Raw genomic sequence first — 23,010 nt, forward strand, 5'->3', positions numbered from 1 at the left:
GTTTCATCTCACAAAGCAAAACAGTGTTGAAATCCTCTCCTCCCGCCCCCACAACACACCCCTCTCTCCAGAAAGCCTCACCCCTCCCAGGCAAGGCTCTGAAATGAACCTTCCGGCGCGCCCCTGCAGGCCGTGTGCGCGTGCACACTCACTTTACTCCAGCTGCCTGTGTCACCAGGTTGCAGTCCATCTCTTTGCTGACAGATCTCCGTGTTGGGCAGGATTTCCAATCCTTCATGACTATCTATTTGTCACTGCAGTGAGTGGTGGCACTCAGCCTGATCCCCAGCCACTTTCACAGTTACTTATCTGTCTTTATGGATTCATCCTGTGTGTCAAGCCAGCGCATAACAGCATTACTGTCAGGGTGACAAAACTGTCCCCAGAGTGCCACAAATGATTCTCTGTCCTTATGGCTGCTAGCAGGGGGAAGCACAGCGACACACCGCCTTGCTTCCCTCATCTTTCCAGCCCCAGCCTGCTGCAGCACCTCCTCCTGCAGGTACAGCTAGCTAATGGTGGGCTCCAAAAAAAGCAGCTTCCGGAGGGTTCTCAAAATCATAAGGAGCAAAGAGGCAATGCTGGTGCTGACTGCAGGGAGCTAACTTCACTGCCGCCCACACTCTTGTCACCTGCTCTTAGGTGAGACACTCAAGTGTTTAGATATCTATCACTGAGGAAGCCAGAGTGTGGGCTCCCCCTGCTCTTCAGCCCCTCAGGCCTGTCAGTTTCCCACCCACTCAGCACACATACAATAAACAGTGAAGGGGGCTTACTCCGAGAGGCTGTTCACCGCTAAGCCCCCATGTCTGAACTGCTCTGGCAAGCCGAGGTGTGAACGTTGTCATTGGTAGAGCAGAAATATTAACTGGAACTAATAATAAATGAGAATTGCAAGGGCGCTCTCTACTTGCCAAATGATTTGTAATCATTTCCAGGAGTTGACTGTTTCAGAAATAACATCTCATTTCTCTTCTGTTTTCAAATGAAGCCCCAGTTCCATTTCCTTCCACCGGCTTTCTTTACAATGTAATTTTGACAGCGACGTGCTGCCTGTGGCCATGCTACTTGGAAGGAAGGTTTCTGCTACCCCTTTATTTTAATCCACAACAGCATGCCAAAATTAACGCATCAAGTGAAATACTGAATTTTATTGCTGCCAGAAACTTGCTGGAGGACCCCACATTAAGACATGCTCGTCCTGAATCAAGTCCACAATCATTTCACTGGCCTGCCTAGAGTGGCTTTCTAATGGCACTCAATAGTTTCACAGATCCCTCCAAAATCAGTGTCAGAGGAGCATCACTTTGCTCGCCGGGGCAGTCACACTGTATCTGGGGGCTTCAGTAAGAGTTAGAAAAAGAGATAGTCAAGAAGGCACTCTACTCACCAGGTGGGGTCGGGGATGAAGTCTGGTTGGAAGGCTTTGCTTTCCCTTAGAAAGGTCAACTGAAATACAAGTGCTCTTGCGTGCGCACACACGCATGCACGCACACACACCAGTTCAGGCGTGCCTGTGCCTCAAACTCGGCTTTGTTCTTATCCTGATGAGCACTCACTGTCTGAGTTTTTCTAAATAGGTTCAATCTGATTTCTGACACTGGAAAAACAAACCTAAAAGCAATTTAGAAAACACCTGCCCGTGAAGTCAGATGGCAAAATATCTAAAGCTTCTCTCGAAATCTGTGACCTCAGAGGCTGACATGGTTTGATGGGAAATTTAATGTAATAGGCTGGGAAAGCCAAGAGGCCTGTTGTCAGCAATGAAGTCTGAAAGTTAGCAGAATTAATAACACTGTACAATGGAAGAGCCCTCAAGGGACAAGGCTGCAGAACCAGGGCAGTGGGGAAAAATGACTTTTGAAGTCATTTCACTCTGACATTTTGTCATCACTGCTAAACGGAAATAAAAAATCATCCGAATCACCACATGTTTCTTTGTGTGTCCTTCCCTTATCTAATATAAAGTAATAACACCCCACCCAGGCTGGGAACCATCCGAATCACCACATGTTTCTTTGTGTGTCCTTCCCTTATCTAATATAAAGTAATAACACCCCACCCAGGCTGGGAACGGACCCTCGAGGGATTCCAAGGGCTCCATTTTGAATCACTAAATGCAATAAGAATAAATGCAAGTGGGAGTCTGTTTAGCAGAGAGTGATGCCTGGTCTGTTGCCCATCGAAAGCCAATAAATCTCAATGCTTCAACAAGAGATGAAAATGGTTATCTCATCATTGCAGTGCCAGGGCGAAATTTTCTCCGAGCCAGAGTATTTTTATAGATGATTTATGTCTGGGAAGGATAGTTATTTAGCAAAATGGCAGATAATGATGAATAGAAAGTAAATATGAATAGCGGCAAGGGAGTGGTGCTTTGCTGCCGCAACAGACCCAACAAAATACCTCCATAAAATACATGCCACAGATAATTGCCATTACATTGAAACTACCATCCCTGTATAACTGGGAGTGAAATACAAATGAGCCAATCTGACTTAGTAAGTGATTGCTTTTTGTTCCTCTAGAATACATGCCCCAGGAGTCTGCTAATTTTCCTTGAAAGCATACTTTGTGGCTATAGAGTACCAGTGAAGAGTGCAGGCTCTGAGCTACAGCGACTGGATTCAAATCTCGGGACAACTTCCTAGTTGTTACACCTTGGAGAAGTTACTTAGCCTTTCTAATCCTTAGTTTCCCCATCTGTAAAATGGAGAGGTAGATGGTATCTATCTCTTAGGTATGTTGGGAAGATTAAATGAGGTGATCTGTATAAAGAGTTTACCATGATTCTGGGCCCAAAGTTGATGACACATAAATATTAGCTATTTACTATTATCTAGGGATCAGCCACCTGGGGAACTATTTATTACTCTGAATTTTACCCAGTGTTCTTCACTGACTGAATCTTCCACTGAACAGGAGCAATATTTGAAAAGAGGAGAATCACACGTGGAGAATGAATAGGCAGAGGTCAGCACTCCACCATCACTACCCTTAATTCTCAAGGCACATGAAATGGCCACATTGTCATGGTTGGAAGAAAAGGCAGGAACAAAAGAAATTATTCAGGGATTTACATGAAATCTATTTTAAAAATAAACAGAACTGAGTTTTTGGAGCCTTTGAATAAAAGATAAATTGTACATAGAATGTCACAATGGAAGGAAGGAAAGCATCTTTTCTTAAATCCTTTTTTGGGGGGAGGGGGGAGCTGAAGTACTGTGTAGGGGAAGAAAAACAAAAAACAAAAAAACTAATTATAGTTTTAAATGTCCAAAACACCATGTCCACCAAAAGCCCGATGCTCATTAGTACTAGTAATTAACTTTACAACTGTCAACACAAACAGCACACAGGCTGACAGATAGAGAGGAGCTCTGAGGCTGCTAATAAATCCGGAAATAACAACTTGACACACAGATGCACAAAAGGATGCAGGTGATAAAGAAATGTTGACATCAAATCTAATTATCTTCGCAACGGCCAACTACAGCACGAGCCACAGTAATGCAGTGTTATTGCTAGTGATGAGCCCCACTGGAACGGTGCTTAACCACTGCCTACAATCCAGCTTTTACAGCCCCTTGTCAGAGCTGCTGAGGACAACATCAACCAGGAAATTACGAGTGCCATGACCCCTCCCGGTCGAAACTCCAGCCAGGAATATGGGCTCAGCAAGGCATAGCAGATTACCCCCTCACGAGTTCTAAAGCTGGGATGATATATGACATTTTTATCAGGCACTTTCTCAAGAATGTCACCAAGAGGGAAAATAAAGGCCCTGCAAAGAGACGACTAGGTGAATTATGCAACTGTAATTGCCGATCATAACCTGATATGAGTTGAAATTGCTCTGTTTTCATATTGAGATAGCATAAAATTGTCGGCAAATGCAATGGCTCCTTAATGTGGGCTAGATGAGTCTAATATTCTGATCATTTTTCACTCGGCTGCAAGGTAAATCGAGCTTCTTTAACACAGCCACTGTGGCCCAGGGCAATCGAGGGGCCCAATTTTACACTTGAATTGAGCAAATATGTGTAAACTACGATTTTTCATATTTTCTGCATGCATAAGAAGATGAAACATCTTTATCATCTGTATTGTCTGGCTGAGCTTATACAAAATATTAGTTTATCTCTCCTACTTTGGTTCATTCCATAAGCGAGACACATAGATCTGAAGGACAGGCAATATTCCATATATAAAACAAGTCCATCTTTTATGCAGTCTCATTTCACAAGTTCTCCTATTTAAAACAACACTACCACAACAAAAAATAGACACAGCAGCAGCATAACAAAGGAAGATTTTTTTTTTTTTTTTAAGGGAAGAGAGAGAGAAAAAAGCAAATAAAAATCCTAACTACCACCAATTACTCCATCCTTCTCCTGTTCACGCACAGGAGGTGGGGAAAAGCCCAATGGTCTGTGGTCTTTCCCAGACTGTCCCCTTTCCCCACTGAAACCAGCTACACTGCAGGAGGATGGTATCAGCATTTTATTGCTTTCCCACCACTGCCTGAGGCAAAAGGAAAAACAATGTGTAGGCTTTCTTCCTCCTTGGAGTCATCGCCAAACTTGGGAGCAGATTGACAGTATTGTTGGGGTTCTCTGGTGCCTGTTCCTGATCTTTCTTGTTCCTGAGCCTCACCCCTTCGAGGATGGAGGGCTCAGGCCCAGCAGAGCTGTTTCTTTACTGCAAGGCGAGTTTTCCCTCTACAACTCGTCATTCATCCTCTGCGTCTAGGTCAGCCACATAACACCATCAGTGTACAGGGTATACTCTGTTTAGCCCAGAGGCCAAGGTCCTGGCCATGGGACTACTGGGGAATCAGCCCAATAAGGGCCACCATGGAAGGGTCTCTAAAGAGATATGTTCCTATCATTATGATTTATTACTGACCATCAATATATTAGGGGTTTATTGGCTGATGTCTTTATTGTCATGACATTCTTTAGAAGTATCCTATTGGTGGATGGAGCTGGATCCAGGGCAGGACTCATATTCTTCTGCCATGTTCAGCCTCAAGCCACAGGGAAACTTATATTTCCACACCCAGCAAACACACAAAGCATTGAAATAATCTCATGTGTTTTTCGTCCTTTTGAAAATAACCAAACCATTTGGCTCTAATCAAAAGACCCTGAGATAATAGGGTGTTAATGACAGAGAGACCAGGGAGTAGTAAAGAAAACTGACAGACTAGCAAGAGCTGCTCAAACTGAGTCAAGTTCAACATGAGATGCTCATACCCAAGGAATAAGAATATGTAAATATAGTGGAAGATCTATGTCGAAGTTCAGTAACATGACTGTTGGCTCATGGCCTCCGTTTCTTGCCATGAGGGATTCTCCAAGGGCTGCTCACAACATGGCAGCTGGCTGCCCCGAGAGTGAGTGAGTGGTTCAAGAGAGAAGAGAACACAAGTGCAAAGCCACACTGCCTTTTATGACCCAGTTTCCCCCACTTATTCTATTGTTAGAAGTGAGTCACTAAGTCTAGCCCACATTGAAAGGGAGGGAATTACACAAGGCTGTGTGAACACCAGGAGATGGAGATCATTAGGGACCATCCTGGAGGCTGGCTAACACTGCCAGATTCTCAGATAACAATTCAATTCAGCCAATATTTCTTTAGGGTCCTCTATGTGCCAGACCCCATGCTGGGTACTGGGAATCAGGAGTGGATTAACCAGTAAGCACAGTATGCACCCACCTGCATTGAGCAAGGTGCTCAAGGCTTAATTGTATTTACTTGCTAATCTGTGGTGGGCAATTTCACGTGGGTTTCAGCACATCTTTGAGGTGATGGGGGACAGTGGAATTGTGCACAATAGATTGGTGGGAAGGCACAACTGGAGCCATGTGGACCTTGCTTATTGGGTAATCATCCGTATGTATGAGTGTTACCTAAAGGAGAGGGATGGGCATGGGGGTGGGAACGTAGGAGCACAGAGCACCTATACAGCTTAGGATACTGAAACTAGAACCGTAAGCCATTAGACAGCTTGTGTTATTATGCATGTTATTATTATGCACTAGCCATTATTTTGTCTTCTTCCCAAATAATTATACACTGTCCTGAAAATACAGCACTCTCCGGTAAGTGAAGGAAACCCTGGTGGCGTAGTGGTTAAGAGCAGGGGCTGCTAACCAAAAGGTCGGGAGTTTGAATTCACTAGGCGCTCCTTGGAAACCATATGGGGCAGTTTTACTCCGTCCTATGAGTCAGAACCGACTTGATGGCAGTGGGTTTGGATTTATTGTAAGAGTGAAGGTGAGCCCTTTATAGGTACTAGGCAACACTCAGAGATGGTTATCAGCTTTCTCTTTCCAGTCAGGAGCCTCCAGGCCAGAAGGGCAAAGATTTTCTCAGTTGCACAGTAAGAATTTTATATCAAAACACCTTCATTCTTTGGATAGAAAACAAGTCATAGGTGGAGATAAAGTCTGCTTTCTGAGCTCTAAAGGAAACTTTCTAATCACCAGATAATGGGAGACTGAACTGTGCCCAAAATCACCTGTACCAAGCAAAACTTTCCTGTGTAATTTACTTTCTAATTTGTATTTCCTTCATCTATTTTTAAGGTAGTAGAAAGAAGTGAGCATCAATTCTTTTCTTTTCGGTTTTGTTTTTTTAATCCGAGAATCGACTTCTTCCTTCCCAGGGAATCTTTATTGAGTTGCAACACACTCGATATTATTAAGAATTCCGATCAGAGGTAAACATGCAAAACACTCAGCCAAAGGGATTAAGACTCTTTGTTAGTGTTTACGTTATCTGTTTTTAATTCCTATATATCCTTTCTTTATCTCAGTGTTTCAACACTAATTGCAAAACAGCCCTCACTAACAGTAATGAGCCCCTGGACCTTTGCAGACCTCCAGACATAGCTCGTTGAGTAGATAAGGCGGCCCCTTAACAAAGCTCAGTATCTGGATCAAGGTCTTTTACCGCTTTTCCACTTTCCTCTGCTCATCTGGCCTTCCAGAGGCTAAACCAGCTCACTAAATCATGTAGTTCAGGGTGATATCTTAGTCTGCTCAGAGTCTCCAAACTTCGCTAAGTCTAATGAAACGAATATGCTGTTCCTTGGCTTCTTCAAGACACTCCCCTATTTTAAATGGAGCGAGACTAAACACCAGTGTACTAGAGCACCAATTCCACCTGGTACCACAGCAGGGCTGAATCAAAACCCTGCCCCTCAATTAATCCTAGGTCACTGGTATAAACTGACTGATGCTAAGGGTTTCAAGAGAGCGTAATTTGATTCTCCATCTCTTCCTTCCGTGAATTTTCATGCTGCACTTTGGGTAAATGACGCTTCCTGAGTTCTGCTGGCATCAGAGTCACAGTAAAGTGTCAGAAAAGAGGATGAGCGCTTACATCACCGTGCGTGTTCAGCTGCCATTTATTTACTTAGCAAGAGAGGAACTGCGTTCTGCCTTCCCTTAGCCCCAAATTTCCACTCAGTCATCTCTATGATTATGGATAGCTTTTTCTCTTTTTTCATAACCGACTCACCTATACACTGAAATGGTCCCTATTTCATTTTCCTGTCTTGTCTCTTCCTGTATGCCCCTTCCAGAGACTTAATTCAGGGAACGTTGCTAAGCAACTCTACATCGTAGCAGCCAGTCACCAATTACTAATTGTCCTCAGCACTTTAGCCTCACAAATCTGGACTGCCTGCGACAATGGCAAGTAGTTCCGATGGCCAAAAACACACCCATAGGTTTCTTAGCTCGAGGAAAACAGAGGCGCTGATGACAAGGTACGACCATCACGGCAGTAACAAAGACTTTCAGTCCCATACCTACCGAATCGCACAGCGATAAACCCATCAGCTTGGCACAGTCCTCTCCTTTCTGCTCAGGAAATAAACTGAAGGTAGGGCTGGGGTATCTGAACACATGCTGGATGTGGATGCCGACATTTCCCAAGCATTCACCTTCCTCCCCACTGGTACTCCCCGATTTCTACAGTTGCGAGGTGGACTAAGGATCTATTAGTAATCAAATTTCAGCCTCAATTTTATGGTTAGTGTAATGGAGTTAATTTTTCTAATGCTAGCAGTTCATGGAAGGGGTCTCTGGTGGCAGCGCAGACCTGGGATTCGCGGCAGCTGTCAGAGATGCCGCTAAGGAATTCCTTATTAGCTAAGATGCAACCAGGCAGAAAACTCATTACACAGTGCTAAATATACTTAATCACATCTATTAGAGAAAAATGAACTTGATAATTACAACAAATAACTAAACTGCAGAAAGTGTTCAAGGAAAAAAAAAAGCCTACACCAGAATCTAAGAATACCACGAATCTGAGATGCACAGAGGAACAGGAGGCTAGGAATGCAGCTTTGTGCTGAGGGAGACACCAGTCTCAAGGTAGGTGGAGCTGATTTAAGTTGCCAACGAAAACGACAAATTTACATTTCAAAAGTGCCCTTGCTTATTCGGTATACGTAAAATTTTAATTAGGAGGAAATCCTCAGAGGATAGACGCTTTGTAGCCAGGTTCTTGGCGTGGGCAGTGGGGCGGGGTGTCGGGGTGGATCTAAGGGGGCCCACAGTAAACACTCACTTTGACAAATAGAGATTTGAAATAGCTCAGTGGCACACACAGCTCCTCTGGAACCTAACTCATGTTGAGAGTCAATTTTGTCTTTATCTCTGGCACAAAAATTGATGTTCCCCGGGGACCTTTACCACCTCTGATTGGGGGATGCTCACGGGGAGCCCCTGAGTGAATGCTGCCTATCAATTCTTCTAGTGCCTGGCCTCGGTCAGAAAAGGAGTCCCCACCACCAGAGGTGTCCGACCAGTGTAGCTTCCAGCAACTCGGCCACAGAATCCAGTTAACTTTGGCCGAGACCTGGCAGGAGATGATCTTTGGGAAGTGGTCACAGTTAATTGTGAAAGAGTTATGGGACTTCTGGGAGACAGAAAATTAGGGCGGATGGAGATAAGGACCAGAATAAAAGCTGAAAGCAGGTGCTGTCTCATCTTAGCATTAAGGAGAGCTGCAAGGACACAAAGGAACCAGGCCGAAGCTGGCCCGATCCTAGAGGAGTGTGACTCTGGCAACTTCTCTCTTCAGAAAGGGGAGATGCACGTGGTGTTTGAGCACAGAAGCACAGGCTGGTTTCATTTCCCTTAAGTCTATGGAACAGTTCTTACCCTTGGCCACTGATGACAGCAAGAGAAGAGGCCCATCCACTCCAAACACTGGGGAAATCAAAAGTCAAGCCCATAAATCTGTGCTGCATAAAAATTTCAAAGCTTCTTAAGGAGAATGAAAATGGAAGCGATGAATGTGCTTCACCTAAAACCTGGGCACTCAATTTGCTGATCAAAGAGTTCCACTTCCCAGCCCCCCTGTTTTGGTGGAATGACCTTTGGCATAGATAAAGGATATTCCTTCTTTTTGTCACCCTGTAAACATCTAACATGTCCTAGTTTCCCTCCAAAAAACCTTCCCCAGCTCTTAGTCCAAGGGTTTCTAGTGTAGTTGACTCTACCCTTGGCATTTTCCCTTTCCCCTGGCTAGGATAAAGGCAAATGGGCACCTCTGTTGGGAATGCAAGGACAGACCTCTCATTCCTTCCCCCACTGAATGTGAACATGGAAGACGTAGCCATGAGAGAGGCTGGCAACCACCTTGTGACCAAGAGAGGAGAGTCTGACTGAAGGAAGACGCAACACCAAGAAAGTAGAATGTTGTTGTTAGGTGCTGTTGAGTTGGTTCTGGCTCATAGCAACTCTATGTACAAGAGAAGGAAACACTGCTTGGTCCTGCACCACCCTCATAATTGTTATGCTTCAGCCCATTTTTGCAGCCACTGTGTCAGTCCATCTTATTGAGGGTCTTCCTCTTTTTCATTGACCCTCTACTTTACCAAGCATGATGTCCTATAGAGCTAAATAACACAGGTCATAGACACCTCATTTAAGCCTGAGATCACACTGTACTAAAGTCAGTTACTTTTGACCTTTTCAGACAAAGGAGTCAATAAATCATCTCCCTCACCCCCCAAGTAGATTTTTCCCTCCTATTTTCAACTGAAAGAATCCTAACTGATTGAGCATCACATGCCCACTATCAACCATAATGCTTCACAGGGACTCAGCTTGCCCTTGAGCAGGAATGGTTAAGAGCACAACGTGACTCAAGAGGAAAGACCTAAGCCAGGCGACCACTGACTTTGTGCTTGGCACCTGCATTCTGCAGTCCAGATGCCCGGGGAATGGGCATTTCAGAACCTGGGCGACAGTATGGCAGATCACCCTGCACTGGCCCTGAGAGCTGGGTGGGGAGAACAGAGGACATGGGAGTAACAGCCCAAACCAACCACCCAGCTGTACTGTGTTTCATCACTTATCAATTTTTACTGAAAAGAAAACCATACAAATTTAATCAGCTCTTCATATGGAAATATTTAACTTTGTTCCTCTGGAGTTGTTTGATATTATTTTAAGAGTCAGGATTAAAAAATCAAGATGTGTGATAGTGGTGGACACAGAAAAGCATCCATTTCTGGCAAGAATGAAAGTCCTATTTCCAGTAGACTCAAGTCTTAACTGCCTTGGCGTCTCTGTCAATCGCCTGGCTCAAAGAAGAGCATATTACATGCCCATAGCCATGAAGTACAAGACAAGAATGACTCATCTTGCACACCCTCATCCACGTTCAAGGCAGGAGGCTATTATCAGTGAGAATAATATGATCTCAGAAAAGCTCCTGATGCTCTCAAGTTTAGGGAGTGTTCTGCTCTGACATCCAAAGCTCTGATGCTCTGAAGTTTCCATTTTCTCCTTCACCCTTCAGAGATGTTATCAGACAACCCTGTTTCAGAACTTTTAATCTCTAAAAATTTATAATGTGTAACTTTCTTACATATATACCTATTAAAGAACTATGTTCTCTCTCAGTAGTCATAAAATGTAAAACACCTCTTAAAAGAGACTTCCTTTGTTTTCCAGCCAAGGGCACATAAGACAATAGACTCTGCCTTTTAAATAAAATGTAAAAAAAACTATATGAGTACTGATGTACAGGGTGATTTAAAAATGAGGAATGCTTTTGAGATCATGGGCTTTTTAAGTGCAAAAGGAAGCTGTAGGCCAAAGCCCAGAATTTTCCATCCCAGATATGGGTCATTAGACACTTAAGCCAACTGGTTATAGTTGGGTGGATTCCAACTCACGGAGACCCTACAGGACAGAGAACTGCCCCATAGGGTTTCCAAGGCTGTAAACCTTTATGGAAGCAGACTGCCGCATCTTTCCCCCGTGGAGCGGCTGGTGGGTTTGAACCACCAATCGTTCAGTTGGCAGCCGCATGCTTTACCCACTGCGCCACTAGGGCTCCTTATTAGAAACTTAGGGATGGGGAGAATATAGTGCATTGTCACCAACTACATTGGGAGGACACAGAAATTCGAAGACCACATCCCCTATGCTAGTTGCAAGGAGGGCAGGTCAACAGCAACGTCTGGCTCAGGGCCAGACAGGACAACTGTCCTTAACCACCCCCAAGCATGGTCTCCAATCCTTAGAAGCCCTGAGATACTTGCAAAGCAATAACGTGCGTTGGCTATGCAGCTATTAGCACTATTTTGTTTTATGGTGAGGGACTTGTTTACTAAATGCCACAGTATGTGCCAGGTAGACGGAGTTAATCTTCCCGCACCTGAAGATTTCTCCTGGCCTTCCTCATGTCAGCAACATTGACCTTGTCAACTGCAAGAGAAGAAATGGTAGAAACTGTTAGCAACTGAAAAGATATCGGTCCATCCTTGAGGCAAGGCCTTTTTGGAACCAGAGCACAGAAAGCTTTATGTCAATGTTCTGGATAATGTGTTTTTAAAGGAAAAAGAAATCCCATTTCTATTATGCAATCCGGAAACTGAAGATGTCTATCTCCACATAACCAGCTGCTCGTGGTGCCATTTCAGTTGGGAAACTTTCATGTAGAATGTTTTCAGACTGTCTGTTCTGCTGTTTCTGTCACTTCACATTGACTTTTGCTCTGTGTAGCAAATAAATCAGAAAGCTAATAGTTCTGTTGATTTGTTGGAGTTTTTCTTTTTTTCCCCCTCTTTAAAAAAAGAAAAGAATAGCTTTAAAGGGGGAAAAACTGATTCCGGTGTGTTAACAACTCCATTGCGGTTTCAGGCTGCAGTCATGCCAACTGTCTAGTAAAAGGAGAAATTCCACTGTAGCAGGAGTAATAAAATCTTCTTTTAAAGCCCAAATGCCATGCAGGGAGGAACTGTAAACCCAGTATTAGGACAAGGGAGATGGGGGGGTGAGGTAAAATATGGACTGGAGTACTGGGGATTCCTGGGTACCACACTGCTTTGAATAATCTTTCACCAAAAGCAGCTGTTTCCATGACCCAGAACCTTCTCTTCCTCTTAATCCATCACCCAGAGGATTTTAGAAAGATGCAAGTTATTATCTGAAGCTATCTTCATTGTTATTCACATGACGAACTATTTATCACCCACTATTCTTTCAAAGAAGCTGATCTCTGAGATGGATGGATAGAAGATTCTCGTCAGCATGGCAGCATGCTTATGGCACGCCAGGGTCAGCTGCTCGGGGAGAGAAGGGTAGATATGGAGAGGACACTTCCATATCTTCAAGTTCACTAACACTACCCATCCCTAAACCAGAGACCCAGGCACTAGCATCTGTGGGTCTCATATCTGGATTTCTAGGACTCATAATTGACAAATAATGGACTTTCCTTAAATCAGGGTCAAAGCTCCCCAAATTACCACCCCTGGTGATGAACACACTGGGCCGACTGTTCCCCAGGCAGCCAGGAGGAATCCTGTCTGTCCCACAGGCCCCACTCAGTTACTCCAACAAAAGGTAGCAGTTGAATGCAGAGAAAAGTCAAGTGAAAAGAGCTGGGATCCTGTGACACCATGCATTCAACAGCCAGATTGTTTTCACACAATCACTCAATATCTCTGAAGATGGCCAGACTGGGAAGGGGGATCCATTTGCCAGGTAATGCTTTGACACTGAGAGCTGGCGAGCTGGAAGCAGAATGGAAAGTCAAATTCCTGTTGCTTAACTCAGGCTCTTCATAAAACATCCACTACCCTGACCCACAGCAGAATTTTGGGAAAAGAGCCCCTGAAGCAACAGGGCAGGGCCCCTCTGGATGGATGTCTTTGAGTTTCCACCTCCTGATTTGCTCTCTTTCTCCTCTTTTCTTCCAATGGGGGCGGGGGGGGGGTGGAGCCCAGCTGCTGGGGAGGCAAACTGCAGTAGCAGCAGCAGCCTGGGCCACCACCTTAACACTTGAATGAGTTAAATGCAAAGATACAAAGACCTGTATTTCATTTCACCTGGTATTTCCTCAAGCCCTCCCACCACATTAGCTGTATGTAAACATTACAATTTCCCCCCCTCACCACATTGGATTTAATTGTATTCCTAATTGAAAATGAAAATTAATTTGCTTTTGATCAATTCCAGGTGGCAGATCGGCCTGAAATGAGAGCAGAGCGTTCTTCTCAGGGAGTGACCACACGCACGCACGTGCCCGTGAACAGCGGCATGTGCTACTGGCTTAAGCAGGCAGCTGCCTCTTTTTGCACGTGGTCTTCTAATGTCTCTATCTCTTCCCCTGGCTGATTGGCACCGTTCAATTTTTAATAAAAGATTTACAAAAGTGACGATACTTGTGGAAGTAAACTGCTGACAGGCTTGCTGAGTTAAGTGAGCAATTAAGACTGTGCACGTACAGATGTTGAACAATGGTGGCTTACACCAAGATGTATGCGGTGGTACCACAAATAACCCAGCATCTGGTTTCTTTATCTAAGTACCTTTCTTACGGTTTGGATCTTAATTTTTTACAGTTGACAGCAGTGTTATTTGAGCCAGTCAGTGGCATCTGGCTGCTGGGGGAAAAAAAAGAGGAAAAAAAAAAAAAAAACTCTATGCACTTTAATTAATTGTGGAGAAATTACATGGTCCTTCAACCGTGTAGTTTGTCATCAGTGCATATTACAGATTTATATTAGATGTTTCTCCACAGTGTCAGGAATAATTAAAAGGGGGTAGGAAATGAAGCCAACCAGCAATGCTTTGCATCAGTGGTGAAAGTTTTATGTTTATTACAGCCAAACAATTTTAGAAGAAGATGTCAACTCAGAGGCTTGACTGTGCATGGAATACGTATCAGGCTGGCAAGAAAGCCAATGTTCTATGGCTGCCGAAGTAATGAGAGTGGGCTCATGTTTAATCTATCAGGCTGACCAGAATTGGTGTGGCGTGCCAGAGTTATTAACGACGCGGCACCCCCTTTTCTCATAAAAAACATGCAGCCAACACAATAAGTAACATATGCTTTTTTCTTTTCCTGAATTGATCTCCATCCAGTTGCTCTTTCTGATCCTAATAAGACCAGAAGTGCCAAATGTATGCGAATCACTTTTTTTTTGGCTCAATTAATTTGTGCCACACTTATGGCTCGGGCAGCACTGGCGGGATTATTTAGTAAGAAGAAATCAAAATGACTTTTGCCTGCAATGAACACATGATTATGGCCTCCCCGCTAGGGCCTTCCAGGGAAGGAGTCACACGCAGACAGCAGCCAACGTGAATGGTAAACGCCAACCCCATCCTGCAACCCACGCCAGGTGAAACACTCAAATCTTAACGTCTTTATTCCTAATCCAGCCGTGGGACAAACCTGGAACATGTACCTTTGTCTTTTCCAGAGATCAGAGTCGGGGACTACATTTAGACACGAAAGGTTGCAAAAAAATTTCTTCGGAACATCCCAGTGATCCATGTCAAAGGCAACAGTCATCCACAGGACATCGATCTTCTCATCTGCTCTTCGAATAGAGCAGATTTCCTTTCGTATCATCGGCCCATCAGGCAGCACATTTCAGGGGGATTATTAGATGCCCTCAACCTTCAGTGTGTGTCTTGCGGGAGAGGCAGTGCCCACAATAATCCACTAATATGCGATGCCTGTCACTTCTTGTTTATTAGCTTCTTGCCCTGGATATTTTCATAATTTCCATTTAGCTAGTGTGGCCCCAGAAGTGGAGACATCCTGGGAATCACCACCTCAGGAGAGCCTCACCTTTGCCCTCATGGACTCATATGACAGCAGGGCAGTCAACAGGGATTCTCTCCTCAGGGGCTGCGGGTCTAAACGGTGGGATCTTCCTTCCTTAGGCTTTCACAAGATACAGGAAATGGCATTAGAATCCACACAGCGATGTACTGCTCAGGAAACTCCCGGTGGATCTAATAGGGAGAGTTTACTTATGCTTAAGGCTGATTCTTCTAGAATAAAATACTAATACCCTCAATTATGTTAAAAACTTTAATAAAAATATTCATGAATTTAGAGTGCTTTAAAATTTTCAAAGCACTTTTATAAATAATATTTCCTTTCACTAATACTTGTGAAACTCAAGGTGGTTTCTGTTAGTTGCCATTGAGTCAGTTCCCCACGTCTGCAGAGTTGAACTGCTCCATAGGGTTTTCAAGGCTGTGATCTTTCAGAAGCAGATCACCAGATCTGTCTCCTGAGGGGCCTCTGGGCAGGTTTGAACCACCAACCTTTTGGTTAGTGCTCCTATTTCCTGGCTCTGAAATTATTTATGTATTTGTTTAAATATAGGTCTCTCCCACTGGAATTTGAGGTGTAAGAGAACTTGGGAATAGTACAACTGTAGGGTGGATTTCTCTATGTGCTTAAAAGTAACCTGTTTACAATTAGTTTCAAATATTTGATGTGTCAAATTTGTCTTTAATTCAGCAAAAGTCTTTCCCTAGTTAGTGTAACTGATGTTTTACCATATGAATGATTTTTCTTCCTCTCATCTGGATTTCAAAGCCACTGATGAACCTCTCTTTTGGAGTGATCTTAATGGAACTAACCAAATTTAAAGAGATGTTGACTTAAAATTATTATTATTGGAAAGAAAAGGCCAAACCACTGTATCTTGTGTCCCTAAAAGGATTATTTTAAAGTCATTTTCTCCACTGCTAGTATTAAAACAGTTGACTCCACCAGTAGCTATGTCTGGACTCTGAATTGACCTTTGCAGTAGTGCAAACAAATTCCTGCTAAATCCAGCTTCAGAGGGGAGCAGCTAAGAATCCTTAGCTTGCAACACTCCAGCCTGGGACAGCAGGTACCAATAGGAATCCCGCACACTGAAGGTTGGCCAGGGCCAGATGGAAGGATGTCTAATTTAGAAGAGGCAGATTTGAAACCAATATGAGCAATAAAGTCCTACAGGAAGTGAGAGACCTGACAGGTGACTAGAGAAATGGTCTGGAGAGACTGAGAGCAAGATAAATCCTCTCTGATACTTGTCTTTCTTGAAGATTGTGTAGGGTACACTTACGTAGCTCCTCCTAGTACCTAACACATACTAAGCACTCCAGACACATGTGGTGGACAGAGCTTGAGCTGGTGTGGAGGACAGGCCTAACTTGTAGGCTCCCTGAGGGCAGGGCATGTCCTTCTGGTTCTCCGCTGTAGGCTCCATACTTGGCACAATGGGACATGTTGAGTAAACATTTGTTGAATGAAAAAAACAAATGAATAAATCAGTCATTGAATGAGTGAGGCACATTAGCTCTGTAGGCCTAAGATCTCTGATAAGCCTAAAGAGGTGAAAATCCTACCTCCACCCCCGTGTTTCTCCCTTGAGCCCTATAGTGTCTTTCTAGAAAGCAGAGTGTCTTCCTGTCTCCTCCTCCTTCCTCTGTTCCTCTGTATCAACCCTGAAACAAAGACTCCTACTTTTGGAGAATCAGAAGTGCCTCTGAGGTCGCTCTGACAACCCTCTCCTCCTCATCAGAATTCATTAAACATTACCTTCATTAAGCCACTACCACATAGCGCTCTGCTATGTGCTGTATAAAGAGCTACAAAGAGCAGGTTCCCGGGGTCTGGAAGCTAAGAGTTTAAAGGCACCTGACAGGCGGGGCACGTGTAATGTCAGCTCTGCTCCGGTCCCTTCCCTCCAATTCTCCTCCTTCTCGAAAATCCTGTTTGCCCTTTTCAAGGAGAGGCAAAGCAGCAGTGTAACCAGAAAGCCCCCCTTTCCAAGGTAAAAGCCTCCTGCCCTCACAAGCCCTGCTGGCTGCTCTTATCGCCCCTGGCTGCTCTACAGGAGGGCTGTGGGGGTCGGGGGGCAGATTAGAAATCAGACGGTATCTAAGAGACTGGATTTTCTACCCCAGTTTTGCAATCAGGAGTAGACAGTGGGGCTTCTGGGGGAGCACGTGGGGACAGAGGCCTAATTGGGGGGTTTGGGTGGGGTGGGATGGGGTGCATGTAGGGTGGGGCAAGTAGGGTGCGTGCCCTGGGCACCGCTTGAGTCAATGCGCCAATTAGTTTCTACTGGCCATCACTGCTAACCGAAAGGAGCCCTGGTGGCTCAGTGTTTAGGAGCTCAGGCTACTAAACAAAGGTCAGCAGTTCAAATCCAGCAGCCACTCCTTGGAAACCCTATGAAGCACTTCTACTCTGTCCTATAGGGTTGCTATGAGTCCAAATCGAGTTGATGGCAACGTGGTGTTTTTTTTGTTTTTAAATAAATACCTTATAATTAAAAAGCTTCTAAATACTAGGAAAAAATAACATCTGAAATAGATGCAGCTGTGACATGGCAGAAGAAAAGTGAATAAAGGATATATTAGACGATGCTCTTAACTAACAAGATGATCATTGAGCACTATTAATTAGCTTTAGGACCTCTAGAAAGTTAATCGCTTTACTTTTGCCTTAGTTTGTTCAATGTGACATGAAGAACAGGATTTAGTGAACTTTAAAATACCTTTTTACTCTGAAATTTTATGCTCATTCTTTAAAGCAACTTTCTTCTAAGGAGTAAAAACAGCTCTGAGTACTTTTACTCCTTAAAGGAACAGCAAAGTAAAAATCTATTGGGTTGTATCCCTTGTTCCCCCTTTTCAGGAACCAACCCCCCCAACATGCCTAGGGTTCAGCAGCAGGTTTCTGGCAGCCATGTGTGTTCCGTGTGGCCTCACCCGCTAGCCAGAGTTTGTTGGTCTGGCAGTGGGCACCTAACCCAGGCCGAAATAATCAGAATTCCTTTTCTAGGGACCTGAAATTGAGATCCTTAGGAGATTCTGTCTCTACCCAGGTTGCTGGACCCGAGACATGAAAACTGGCAGCCATCTTTTCAGCCATGTGGACCAGAGATACAGCAGAAGCTGGTGTAGAGAAAGACGGGAGAAAGCGGACATGCAGTGGAGGTATAGAAATGAAAACGGACAACTTCCCAATCTGAAGTCAGGTTTAATGATGAATCCTGTATCCATATAGAATTCTATCAAAACAATCACGTCCCTCATTTCGTTGGTATAGCTCACCTAACAAGAAAGACTCATAGTTAACAAGTCTTCCTGAAGTGTCCTCTATGTTACTACACATCTATACCCCTTGGTAAGAGAGAGATGAAGCCGTATTGTTACCTCCATCTGTGGAGGAGGAACTGAGGCGATGAGCTTGTAAAAACTCAACTAACAGAGATGCACTGGCTGAGCTAGAACTCAAACCATGGGCTCTTGTTCAGCACAAAGGTTGTCTTTATTTGTTAACTATTTCTGACCCTACAGCTTAACTTCTATTTTATGATGTGAGAAACCAGGAGAAGGAGCTAGAGCTCCCTAGACTTCAGCGTTTTCAGAAATGAACTAATTTCTGAATGACAATGGAGCTCTGGGCCCTAAGACAAAAAAAGGCTCAATTTTTTTTAGTTTTGACCCTTCCATCTATCTTAATGACTCAGAGGGATCCTCTCAATTCATTCTGCTGGGGCCTGGGATTTCTAGCCACAAGAAATACCGCCTGGCCTTTTGGTGGTTTTCCCTCAACCCAGCCCTAATGGATACCCCCTTCTGCATGCAGAGATGTTAACAGAGACAGGCAACATGGAAGCTGGGAACTGAGTCCAGCCAAAACGTTTTAAACATAAAAGAACTAAATATTAGATTAGGACTAACTTGGTAAATTCAGAATACTGAGGGGCAATAAAAAACAAAATAGGAACATTAAAATAGGACAGCTGAAAACATGAGCTTTGTGTGTGTGTGTGTGTGCATATGTGTGTGCGTGCGCACGCTTTGCCTTGATCCACCAACCTATCTGAAGGTTTAGTCTATCAGGTATTTCACCATATACCAGAGATATTTCCTTCACTCCCTGGGGGAAGAAGGCAAGGAGGGATTGTTTCCATATGAAACAATGTGATCTCTATTACATTTCTAAATTAAAGCTTTGCAGGCCCTGGATGTGGTAATTGTGTTTGTTCATCACACCATTTCTACCACTACCACTATCACCAACAAAAAAAAATCCCCAACCCCAAAACAAAGAAATTAGAAAGGGGAAAAAAAAAACGTATTCAACGTATATCTAGCAGCCAGGCGTCTGTGTACAACTGAGGTTTGATTTAAAGATGAAGGGGGTGAGAAGATACAAAAACCTCTGAAAATTCCAGTTATTTAAAAAGAACAAACCTAAAGAATGTTCTTGGGCCTGTCTGCATCAAAATTTTCCCAAAGTTTCCCGTAAGTGGCAGGAAGCTGCTTTGTCAAAGACCCTGAAAAGGTCTTGCAACATGTGGGGACAATGCTCTACAATGACGTGTTCTCCAGCGCGTCTCAGCAGGACAAACATAATGGCCCCAAAGGCGCCCTTAACCTATCATGTCAATGAGCCTCAGAAAGCACAGGAATTTAGAGTTATGGATAAGACCTTTCAACCCTTCTCCGCCCTTCAAAATACCTCAAAGACCCTTCCCTCCCAGGGGAGGAGTGTTCTAATCAGTGTCTGGCTAAGAGATCTTTGTGAAGTCACATTCAGCCATGGTTACAAGGCAACAAATGAAGACTCTGCATTCAGTTGAGATACTTCTCAGGCTGCCATAAGCCCGACTGAGGGGCCAAAGCCACAGTGACCTCAAAAATGAGACCTCTGAGGGGGTCTCATTTCATTTCTGAATGTGAATAGCTATGTGGCCTTCAAAATGATATATATATTTTTTTATGCTTTAATTTTTGTATCTGTAAAGTGCCAATGTGGCCTCTTACCTTGCAAGTTTGTATTAAGAACTACCCTAAAAGTAGAGTAGTTAACTAAAGAGAATATCTGCTTTAAACCAAAAATAACAAACCAGATCCTGTTCAGTCAATAAGACATTTCCTTGCTGAACATCAAAGAGCTCAGGTGGCACAGTGGTTAAGCACTCAATTGCTAACCGCGATGTTGGAGGTTCGAACCCATCAGTCGCTCCATGGGAGAAAGATGTGAAAGTCTGCTTCTGTAAAGACTTACAGCCTTGGGAACCCTATGGGGCGGTTCTACTCTGTCCTATAGGGTTGCCATGAGTTGGAATCAACTTGACAGCAATGGGTTTTGCTGAACATCAGTTACTTTGAGAGATAAATGAATTCCTTCCAATCACAAGGAAAGGGTTGGAACCAACTCTCCATTTCCTGAGTGGAACGGTTACAGTAACACAAAGATGATATCAAAATGGATAATCCCAAAGCAGACCATATACTATTATCTTGGAAGGGATTCGCTTTTCCAACTCTGTTTTGCATGTGACTCAATGTGCTTATTCCCTAAGCACATATTGCCAGTGGGGGTCGATAATCTAACAAACACCAGCTTAATATTTAAAATTCATTCAAGCTAATTTACGTGCAAATGTGAAACACGACTGTAGGAAACTATAGCTGCTAAACATCAAAGATACTTCAGTGGCTTGAAAACATTAATGATCCTTTTCAAGACCCTAAAACTAGTAGGAGAACAGCACAGTTACCTGGTCTTAAGTTTGCTCCATCCGACTGGTATTAAAAGCTCAGTTCATTCCCTACCCGTGGATGAACAAGTTCCAGGGCACAGTATAGCACACAGCATTTGGGGAACTCTTTGGCTAATGACTGCAACAGAACAGGCAATCATTAGTTCCTAATAAAAGCTTCCTCCTTCCAACGAACTCATGCCAATAAGCTATGGTGAGGAGCCAAAGCAAGGCACATTCTTCTTGCGAAAATATTCTATCACTCTTCCTTTTCCTTGTATAGCAAGGGATTTCTTTTCATTTTAAAATCATAAAACTCTTAAACTCAGGTTTTGAGATGGAAAAGTAACTTGGTCTTTTATGAGAAAAGTGCAGCTGAGAGCAGCTTTGTTTCCTAGTTACACAAACATCTGCCTTCTCCAAGAGAGGAAAGTCAGTGTTTATTGTAGAGTCTATTAAAAAAGGTGAAAGCAAGACTTCACATATACTATTCAGTAATGGGGAAAATAACCACCTTTAATTGTTACTTTCAGATTTTTAAGTGGTTTTAAACTTGGCGAGCACTGCTATGCCCTTACAAAGTGGCAGTGGGCCCTCGCAGCAGACCACTCAGAAGTGATTTTGGGATTGCTGAAATGCAGGCAAGGCCATACAATGTCAGACACACTGTACATTAGAGACCTGAAAAGGTGGGGCAAGGACATTAAAGGTGGGGTGCCCATAAAAATGTTTGGACTCAGCTCTTTCTGACCAAAGTAGAACTTTTTCGATTCCCTGGAAAGGGAGGAGTCTGAGTTTTAAACAGTTTTATACTGGACAACTATATACCCTCAACTCCTTCTTAAAGCTGGGCAAAGGGCTTGGCAAAAGGTACAGGGTTTTTCTGTTCTATTTCTCTTCAGACTTGTAGGCGTTGCCCCAGAGATTTCCCAGTTCCACAGCCTCAAGGACACTGTTCCCTGTCAGCTGGATTGCCTTGCCACGACTTCATTTCTCCGGTAGAGAAAAAGTGGCCAGTTCTTCAAGTGTTATATAGGCTTAGTCGCATCAATGAAGAAAATCACTAGTTCCTAAGGGACAACAGTATCTCTTTAAGTAGGTGAAAAGTCAGTCCAGATTGCCCTGGTGGCACAATGGGTAAGCCCCGGCTGCTAACCTAAAGGTCGGCAGTTCAAACCCACCAGGTGTTCGCTCTTCGGGAGAAAGATGTGGCAGTCTGCTTCCATAAAGATTACAGCCATGGAAACCCTACGGGGCCGTTCTACCCTGTCCTATAGGGTCACCATGAGTTGGAATCAACTTGACGGTAATGGGTTTGGTTTTTGGCAATTTACCAGTTTCTGAAAACCAAGGTGATGTGAAAACTTTTTAATCTAAATAGGGATGAAGAGGGAATTGGGCCAGCAAATGATAACTGAACTACAAAGCCTGCAAGAAAACAGTCAAGACAATTATTAGCTTGCAACGAAATACCAAATTCAACATTTGGGAATTTTCATTTTTCTTTTCATTACTAGCTTAGTACTTTATCAGTACACATCAGGTTACTCAGTTAATACGAAGGTTAAAGTAGTACTTTGAGGCATAATCTCCTAATTTTGGAAAGAGAACGTCAAGGCTGTACTTTGTTCCTTGTACCTTAGGTCTTGCCAATAGCTACTTATATGGCTGTAGCCATAAAACTCCCCATACTCAAACGAGGGCTGGAACACACAACCCCTTTTCCATATGTCCGCTTATTTCCAAGTCTGAAATCAGAGAATCACCCTTGACCCTTTCCTCTTCTTCATCCCCACAAGCAATTGGTTATGAAATTCTCTCACATCAGAAATTCCTCTGAAGTTCAGACTTCACTTATCGCTGCTTCTACCTAGCACATGCCCACTTTACCTCATTTGAAGGCTTCTCAGAACTTCGCCATCTTTTAGAGCCTCCCACATATTTGGTCTAAGTTTCCTGATCTTTCTGTCTCAGCCAATTAGCCTAACACATGAACCTGGTTTATACTATCCTATTCTCACACTCATACCATTCTACCTGGCTTGGATGACCTCTCTCCATCCAAATGTTTACATCTTAAAACAAAATCTGTTACTATACAGTCCATTCTGACTCCTAGAGACCCTATAAACAAACAACCCCAAACACATTGCTATTGAGTT

The 23,010-nt window shown here is 43.7% G+C and overlaps 1 protein-coding gene across 3 annotated transcripts in view; it reads right to left on the bottom strand.

Moving 5' to 3' along the window:
• FTO (FTO alpha-ketoglutarate dependent dioxygenase) overlaps positions 1-23,010 on the bottom strand; it is a 412,272-nt gene that overhangs the window by 51,343 nt on the left and 337,919 nt on the right. Inside the window, exon 9 of one of the 3 annotated variants that reach the window (XM_023555597.2) lies at positions 11,698-11,747. The exons of 1 other annotated variant lie outside the window; for it this stretch is intronic. In XM_023555597.2, coding sequence (XP_023411365.2) covers positions 11,744-11,747 — 4 coding nt within the window. In that variant the 3' untranslated portion in view covers positions 11,698-11,743. Of the gene's footprint in view, positions 1-2,780; positions 11,748-23,010 lie in introns of those variants that run through there. One more of the 3 variants, XM_023555596.2, reaches the window with a different exon arrangement.

The sequence above is a fragment of the Loxodonta africana genome, chromosome 21 (assembly GCF_030014295.1).
Source record: "Loxodonta africana isolate mLoxAfr1 chromosome 21, mLoxAfr1.hap2, whole genome shotgun sequence".
NCBI classification, from domain to species: domain Eukaryota; kingdom Metazoa; phylum Chordata; class Mammalia; order Proboscidea; family Elephantidae; genus Loxodonta; species Loxodonta africana.